This window comes from Momordica charantia, assembly GCF_013281855.1.
Source record: "Momordica charantia cultivar OHB3-1 chromosome 7 unlocalized genomic scaffold, Mcharantia_2.0 BLBB01000007.1, whole genome shotgun sequence".
NCBI lineage: Eukaryota > Viridiplantae > Streptophyta > Magnoliopsida > Cucurbitales > Cucurbitaceae > Momordica > Momordica charantia.
The window spans coordinates 16,295,376-16,303,941 of record NW_028275165.1 but is presented as its reverse complement, the minus strand read 5'-3'; the positions used below and the strand labels follow the sequence as shown (position 1 = coordinate 16,303,941).

Below are 8,566 nucleotides of genomic sequence, written 5' to 3'. Positions count from 1 at the left end.
GACAGGTTACTCGGCTTCATGGCCGCATGTGGACCGTCTGCTCGGTTTAGCAGAGTTTGTACAGGAATTGAAAAAGGATTTTATTAGTTACACAAATATTCAAAAAGTATTTTATTAATTTGAACCAAGAGCGGTAAAAAGTACTTACCGAAAGAAGTACGTCACCTATCACAAACTTCTTGCGACAAAGATGGAGACACTTCTCCAACTTTTTCGCTGTAAATAGGACGAAAGCATCAAGTACCTATTACATTTAACCAATCCACATTGATGTAATCAAACTATTGAGAAATATAGTACTAGGAAGTGAGTAAGATGTACTTACTTCGTCCTTCAATTCGACAGTAAGCTCCAATAGATCGCGATACCATTCCTTCTTTTGCATACCAATTGCAGTGGACCGCAATCTCCCGTCGGTCTTCGGGTCATCCATCCATCTCTTGAACTGATCGTCTAACTACGGAGGAATGAGACATACTGGGTTGTAGTTATCCACGGTGATCTCACGCTGGTCGGTTGGTATGTATATATCCTTCAGCTTCCACGAGTAAGGGCGCTTGCGTAGCCCATGCCCAATTGGGACTTGCTGAAGGTCAGATTGGTCCTGGTCAAGGTAAGGTTCAACCTAAAACACAATAAATACGTAAGTTCGCGTAATGACAACTGTCAAAATGTATGACATTAAGTTTACCTTAACGATCGTGTCCGGTGCCCAGTCCTTATAGGGATGTCTAACGCGTCGCTTGGCGGGTTGCGTATCTGATGGAACATCCGACTCTTGCCTACCAACAGTGAGATCCTAATATACAAAAAATATTAGTCGTATTACAATATGGAAGCACATGTGTATACTAGCGTTATAGAAAGTGGTTACTTAAATTACCCCCACCCGAGATACATGGTCATCTGCATCACCCACTGCGAAGCCATCCGACCGTCTCCCGATCGTAAGGTCCTGAGATTAAATAACATGATGTAACACAAGGTCCTAAATGATACAAAAAGGAAAATAGGAAAATAAGTAGGAGTTACCTGAATTAAACCGACAGGATGATCAAGGTAAGCATCTGATGCATCGTCCCCATCTGTTGTCGTACGTTGGTCCTCATCCATATTCTTTGGATCCTCGTCCATATTCTTCAGACCATGCTCCATAGTCAATCTCTCGTTAGTCTTGGGGTCCTCTTCAATCATCAGATCCTCGTTCATACTCTTCGGACCTCCATTTGGCTTAGGGGTCTCACCATGCCTTAGATTCGATGGATCATCATCATCGGACCCACCCCCACCTCCAAAATATTTGCTCGGATAAGGGAATTTACCCTGTACGAAAAGACCGACCCATAAGCGTTATTGTAATAAATAATAATTAAGTAGAATTAATGTTATATACGTATAAAACATGTACCTTTGACATTTTATTAAGGTACCTCTGGATACCTTTGAGAGCAACTTCAATGCCACCCAAGGTGGCCTCAATAACATTAACTCGATCATCGAGCCTCTGCAACCGTCTACTGATCCTCTTCTTATATTTCTTCTTTTTTGTCTTCTTGCCTGTTGCATGCCCATTATGTCCTTCATCGACCACGAAATCATTCGCTGGGCGGGCTTCTTACTGAACTTTTTCTTTCTACCGGATCCTCTACAATCTTCTTCTCTTTCTGCATGCTTTCCCTTTTTCACGGTGGGAGGTACCTCAACAACAGGCGGATCCGGTTGTACGTCAATATCATCTCTTGGAGGAGATACAATGCGAGCTACCGGTGGAAGCATGATACAGTCCATGTGCTGTCGCTCAGCATCCGTGGACTCCAAGTTTCCTTAATCTTAGACTGCATGGAATCGCGTGTTATGATCCAAATGAAAGAACAAATATTAAGCATACGATTCTTTGATAATTACTTACCCGCGTGTTATCGAATACATCACTCGCCAATACACGAAACTCGCGAGAATATGTGCACGACCATCTAAGAAGTTGATGAATGTCGTTGTCACTCAACCTCGTTGCTACTCGCACTCAACGTCGAGGTAGTCTTATATGCCCACACCTGGAATCACATGAAGTCAAATACATGATGTAGTTAAATAATTAATATAATTATCCAGTTAACTTAAACCTTGCTAACCTGAATCGCGTACGGGAACCCATAGAGACTGTAAGTCTCAACGTGTGTGGGGTCGTCTATCGTCTTTTGTTGGTACATCGGTAGTTTATCCTTTAGAGCGTTCTTCACGCTCCAAATTGTCCTTTTGAAAATCATCTTACTTCAGTCATAGTTGCAAAACAACTCCCACTGATCCACAATACCTAACAGGTTCGTATCCATGTACTGCTTTCTCTCCTTACCCGTCATGGCAAGTTCTATGAAGTAGACTATGGCAACCTTGACAACATCCTTGTCGTTGTCAAAACCTTGCTCCATAAAAATCTTCTCCAGCTCGTTACACTTAACCCTCACACTGTCCTTAAAATAACGTGCTCTAAGTCTTCGGCTGGGAATATCGTTATCTACTCTATGCATTTTATGCCTAAGCTCAGTGATTAGATCAAACTCTCGCTTACCGCAAGACACCCTTTTCCTAAGTAGATCAAAGCTAATGACATCCTCCCTAGGCTCCTCAACCTCCTTCAACAACAGGTGATGGATCAATGGGCCGTTAAATACAATGTCCATGTCCAAAATAGGACTAAAACATGTTTGCCTAAACATGTCTAACTGGGTTGGGGTTAACCTAGCCTTAAGGGTAGATGTGGTTTTATCTACATAGGCAAGTTTGTTAATGAGGCCGGAAACCAGTCATTTCGAACCAGAATAAGTCTTAAATCCATCATGTTTCCTATACAAAGTTAAAATTAAAAAAATTAGATAAAGACTGCAACAAGGTTAAAAATAACTTTAAAAAAATATTTGTAAGGGTGAGACTGCTTTCTGCATTTCATCCCCGGAACGAAACGAACCCGAAAAGGTCTGTGATGGAAGGCAGAATAGCCTCATCCGAGATCATATCGAAGGCGTCGTTCTATCTTCCATCCCAGACCTTTTCGGACCGAGACAAACATCCGAGATGGAAGGCAGAACGTCATCTCGATCCTGGAACGAAGGCTTCAAACCCGGATTCTATCCCAAACCGTTGTCGTCCGGGATTGAGTCCGAGATAGAATTCGGGATTGAATTCTTCGTTCGATTTCTCAGTCCTGTACTTGCACAACATGAAATTGACCATAAATCTACATGGATGCTTCAGATAGCACCGATAATGATACTCAGAACAACAAATAAGTAAAATTTTCGTTATATTTGAGCCGAGCAAACTAACCTTGCGATCGATGACTTCGAGGTGCGAAATAATGGAAGAGAAAGACTTGGAAGCGATTGTATGATGTTATGGATGACTTCGTCCGACGTCCGAGATAACGTTCAATCTGGGATGGGGTTTAGGGTTTTAGGAACCGAGATGGGGTGGAAATTTTCGTTGGGAGCCAAGAAACATCAGAGATGGGGTGGAAATTAGGGTTAATAAAAATGAATTTCACCGGTTTTACTTGGAGGGAGTTCATTTTTTAAACATGAGAGTACTATGGTAATCTCGCTTGGGGAAAGGTTAAAATTAAGGGAAGGTGGGGTCAGATATAAGATTTTTTAAAAAAGGGGGCAGATATCCAATTTCAATTATTGGTGGGGTCAAAAACCTCAAATTTCCCTAACATTAGGGTACTTCAGCCGGTTAAGACGTCTAATCACCCACCCTTACATATTGTACTAAAAAAAATAACATCTATACGAAACACATAGAAATTACTAATTCTTAAGGTAGGTGGCCATCCGGAGACTTGAACACATTTCATCTCAATTAACTCTAACCCTTTTAGACCAATAATAAATAATTTTGAAATCACTTTACATTTAGGAGATGGTTCTTCAAGTGATTTTTTTTTCAAAATAATTAATTAAAAATAAGTTTTTAAAATCCCTATTATTTTAAATTTTAAATTTGTGTTTTTACTTCATCTTAAATTATAAGAAATTTTATTTTTTTTCCTAACTTTATTTATTTTAAATTTGTTTTGTTCTCTCTAAAACTTTTGTAATTTCTCTCTAAAATTTTAATCCTTATCATAAGTTTATTTTGCTATCTAAAATATTTATCTCTCACTCCCTAAAATTATTGAGATGGTTGGTTGGTTCAAATAAATATCGTGGTTTTTTTTTTTTTTTGAGAACTTAAATATCGTGGTTCATTTTGATAATTGCGGATAAAGAGGAATAAGCATCTACGTGTCCTCCACCTGCCAAACAAGTCGGGCTTACGGCCAAATAATACGGGTCGAATCCCCACGTTTTAGGTTAAATATATACGGGTCGGGTCAATCTCCATGTGCACGTTCGCTCGCAAGGCTTCCTTCAATCGACTGTTCATACTTCTTCTGGAATTCCAATCACTTGGAGCTTTCGATTTTGCGTTCGGTACTTGTATTCAGACGGCGCAAATCGAGTGGACGTTTTGGGCTTCATCAAACAGTACGAATCGATTCGGGGCTTCAGGATACAGTGCAGACGGCGATTCCAAGTTTGGTTTTGTGGGGTTTGTTTGAACTGAGTTGGGGTGATTCCGAACGGCAATTCCATTCGAGGTCAGTGGTTGAGAATTTTTGTTTTTGTTTGTAAGTAGCATTTTATATTCAATGTGTTTTAAAGTATCATTGGTTTAGCATTGTATTTTTTTGGGTTAGAAATTTGATTTTTTGTTTGATTTTTTCTTCATGGTTATGGTTTATGTTCAATTGTGGTTCCTACTGTTTCACTTTATTTTCTTTGCAATTTGCGATTCATTAGTGTATGGCTTTAGGTTGTACATTGAACGTACTACTTAGAAGGATGCAGAATGAAAGCCGTTCGGGGAATTTCGTACTGCTATTGAAATTGGGGGGGTTCTTCATTGATGGGAAAAATTGATAAATTTTCTTGCCCCCTTAACATGTTGCTTGAATACAACTTCTTTGTTTATGGATTGAGCAAATGGCAGTGATTTAGCACTGCGAAAATTATTTGGCATGAAAGAAAAAGACAGTTTTCTGCATTACTTGGGTCTGCATAACTGCGAACCGATGTGTGACTGTAGTAACACTTCCAATTGCTCATCACCAATGCCCAGTTCAGTTTGTTATTTTTACATTTTTCTAAGGTTGGTTCAGTTTGTTTGGAAAATCGATCTGAAATGACCTATTTACACCCCTAGTAAAATTTGAACTAGAATGGAAAGCTTAGGAATGAGAAGCGTTTGAGTTGTTGATGGTCGGGAATGAGATGCATTTATTTCGACAGTCAAGATTATCTTGAGGAGAAGTTTGCGAGAAGAATAAATTTCAGAATTGCTTCTTTTCCAGAGAGGTTATTTGTTCTAAATATGGTTATTGTATCCGTCAGTGGTTTTCTCAACAAAACCACTGTTAAGGAAATTACTTGAGGTGCATCAACTCTTGAGAAGGATTTGATAAAAGTGGTACGGAGAAGTGAAATTCCTAAGGAGATTATAAGTTCTCTTGATAGGATGACAATAAAGGTGACCAAATTGGATTTTATTTCCAAATTGGTGTGTGGTCTGCAAAGAAAAGGGACAATCAACAGCATTTGCTGTTCCTGCCAATTTAGTAGAAGATACTGGAATGATCTTTTTTGAACTAGAAACAAACTTTGTTTTCATTGTTGGGTGAAAAGATAGAAAGTGTTCAGGTACAAACTCTGAATGGAGGGAGTGAAAAGAAAACAAATCTGCCCCTATTACAAGGGGCTAAAAATAAAACATTTAAGAAATCCTTCCTCCAAACTGCAAAGTTGCACCAAGAAAAACACGAACACCATAACTCCAATGATGAGAAAGGCTAAATCTTGAATCAAGTGATTAACATAACAGAAATTGATTACCATCTTTTTGGGGCATGGTTACAACAGAAAATGGAAGATTTTATAGTTTAGTTTGACAGAGGAGGTTTTCTTGGGAGTTATAGCTAGGAAAGAAATTGGATTTTTTTTTTTCTTTTTTCTGCTGAAAAGCTGAGAGATTGGGAGGGGGTGGTAGAGGTTTAATGTGGCAAATTGGTGCTCTGTAGAAAAAGGAAATCCATTATTGCACATCTTCTTCAATTAATCTAAATTGATCAGTTTTTATTAAGCTTCATGAGATGTTTTAGAATTTTGATCTTACACATGGAGTATAAGGTTTCAGTATGGGTAAGGGTTTTGTTGTAACTAAAGCATACTTGAATTTGCTTTTGACAGATTTTCTCTACTCAACCTTTTCACAATGTTTATTCCATCAGCAGTTTTATAAATTTCATGAACTGTTTGTTTATTTCATAGATATATCATTCTTTGGAATTGTTGTTGACTCTTTAGATTCCTATGATGTATTATAGATACCTTGTAGCTGAAAGATATACTCCAATTATGCTGATTCCATTTGTTGGCATCTACATTTTTGTGTCATTGTTGTGTTAATTATGAAACTACCAATCTTCCCGAAGCTGTGATACCCTTTTTTTTTTCCGCAAACCTTCCATTAGTAAAATTGTTTGGATAGGGTATACTAAATCCTCTTTGGATAAGCTGAATTTCCACTGATTTATCACAGCACATTTATCCCTGATAGTTCTATTTAACAAACATGGTTTGATTGTTCGTATTTTTTCTTTGCAGATGTTGTGCTTGAAGGATCTCCAGGATTTTGTTCATAAGAATTTCTCTGTATTGGTGTTATATAGCTCTGCGTCATTTCCAGGTCTGAACTAAAACTTAGATTACCTGCAAACTTTAGTGCAGTAGCCGAATACATTTTAAATTCTTTTTCAGTGCGTGAAAGACACGTGGCTGATACTTTGAGTTGACAAAAAATGACAGAAATATTCAGTTACACAGCATGCAGACAATTATCTCAGATGATATTTGCAATCATCTTCTTTCACATTTCTGAATATATCTTGGCAGTTGGAATTCATGGAAGGTCAAATGTTACTCTAAATTCCCTTCTGATAAGCAAAAACTATATCTTGGCAATGGTCTTGTCTTTCTTAGAGTACTTTCTTGAAATTATGTTGTGTCCTGGTCTTAAGGAATACTGGTGGGTTAGTCAGACAGGCCTTGCCATGGTCGTAATTGGAGAAATCGTACGTAAACTGGCGATTATAACTGCGGGTAGGTCATTTACACATCTGATTAAGATCTATCATGAGGACCACCACAAGCTAGTTACTTATGGAGTCTATAGATTTGTTCGTCATCCCGGGTACAGTGGTTTCCTCGTGTGGGCAGTTGGCACCCAAATCATGCTGTGTAATCCTGTCTCGACCGTTGCATTTGCAGTCGTGGTTTGGCACTTCTTTGCTGAACGAATTCCATATGAAGAGTACTACTTGAGACGGTTTTTCGGCCACGAGTACGTGGAGTATGCGAATCGGGTATCCTCCGGAGTACCATTCGTGAAATGAAGGTCGAAGATTTGGAGTTGGACTCATCATTCTGATGGTTCATCAAGAGATTTTTCATGGGTTCTCTGTATTTGTAACCTTTGACTGGGAGTAGTGTGTGGTGTATATTAAAGCTTCTAATTGATGATTTTTGGGATTGCATCTAATTAATGAAGCCTGAGGTTTTTTTTTTTTTTTTTTTTTTTTTGCAATATTCTTTGTCAATTATGAAGGAAAATATGTAACGATCAAAACTCACTTTGAGAGGTTTTTTAATTCCTTGTTGTGCACTTGAAGAGAGAGATTTTTTTTAAGAGATATTGGATATAATTTATTATAGAGAACTTGCAAATATAATTTTTTTAATGCTTCGTTAGGTTTTATTTTTTTCTTTTACCTGGTGGAGAAGTGGAGAAATTTGAAATTGTGACATTTCAATTAGAGACAAGAGACGTGCGTCAATAACTGTTTTTTACTCTTCAAATTTAAATGATGCGCGTAAAAGTTTTCCGATTTAACTATTGAAAGTAGAATTTTTTTACACATTTACATTTATTATATTTATTTTTTAAAAACTAAAAGATTTAAATCTCTCAATTGTATATTCCTTTAATTACTGTGGACTAGATTAATTCACTCATTCAAAAAGATTTATTCTCATGATTAAGCAATATTATTAATTACAAAAATATCTTAGATGAGTATAGACAAGAGTTTTCACAACTATTTAAACATTATAAAATATATCTGACTAAACTTTTTGAGTTATAAAATATATGCGGATATAATCTAAATCTTATATAAACTTGGATATTTTACAATTATCTTCAAATTACTTACAACTATCTCCTTTAGTTAATACTCTAATTCAAACTAGTTAATACTTACAACTAAATGTTTCTTACTATTTCTTGTTTTTATCCAATTTACCCAATTCTACTCAGTATAAGGAATCAAACGATATATCCTCATATATACAATAGTTCATACCCAAAAACAACTATTGAAGATAATATGGGTATGGAAGGGGTTTAACAGTACCAAAAAAAAGGTTTTCAACATTGTTCAAATTTGAAATTTGAAATTGAAAACTAGGAG

At 37.1% G+C, this 8,566-nt stretch overlaps 2 protein-coding genes across 3 annotated transcripts; one reads left to right on the top strand and one right to left on the bottom strand.

Moving 5' to 3' along the window:
* Nucleotides 1-1,997: 1,997 nt before the first annotated feature.
* LOC111023081 (uncharacterized) lies at nucleotides 1,998-2,681 on the bottom strand. The gene is made up of 3 exons (XM_022300425.1): nucleotides 2,338-2,681; nucleotides 2,133-2,253; nucleotides 1,998-2,054 (listed from the first exon to the last, which is right to left on the bottom strand). The coding sequence occupies exons 1-3, from the start codon at nucleotides 2,679-2,681 to the stop codon at nucleotides 1,998-2,000; spliced, it is 522 nt and encodes a 173-aa protein (XP_022156117.1).
* A 1,692-nt stretch (nucleotides 2,682-4,373) lies between these two features.
* LOC111023074 (protein-S-isoprenylcysteine O-methyltransferase A) lies at nucleotides 4,374-7,659 on the top strand. Of its 2 annotated transcripts, none has more exons than XM_022300416.2 (3): nucleotides 4,374-4,639; nucleotides 6,702-6,783; nucleotides 6,903-7,659. In XM_022300416.2, the coding sequence occupies exons 2-3, from the start codon at nucleotides 6,702-6,704 to the stop codon at nucleotides 7,487-7,489; spliced, it is 669 nt and encodes a 222-aa protein (XP_022156108.1). In that variant the 5' UTR covers nucleotides 4,374-4,639; the 3' UTR covers nucleotides 7,490-7,659. The 2 variants fall into 2 exon arrangements, with proteins under 2 accessions (XP_022156108.1, XP_022156109.1); XM_022300417.2 differs by having other exon boundaries at nucleotides 4,375-4,639; nucleotides 6,855-7,659.
* The last annotated feature ends 907 nt before the right edge of the window (nucleotides 7,660-8,566 follow it).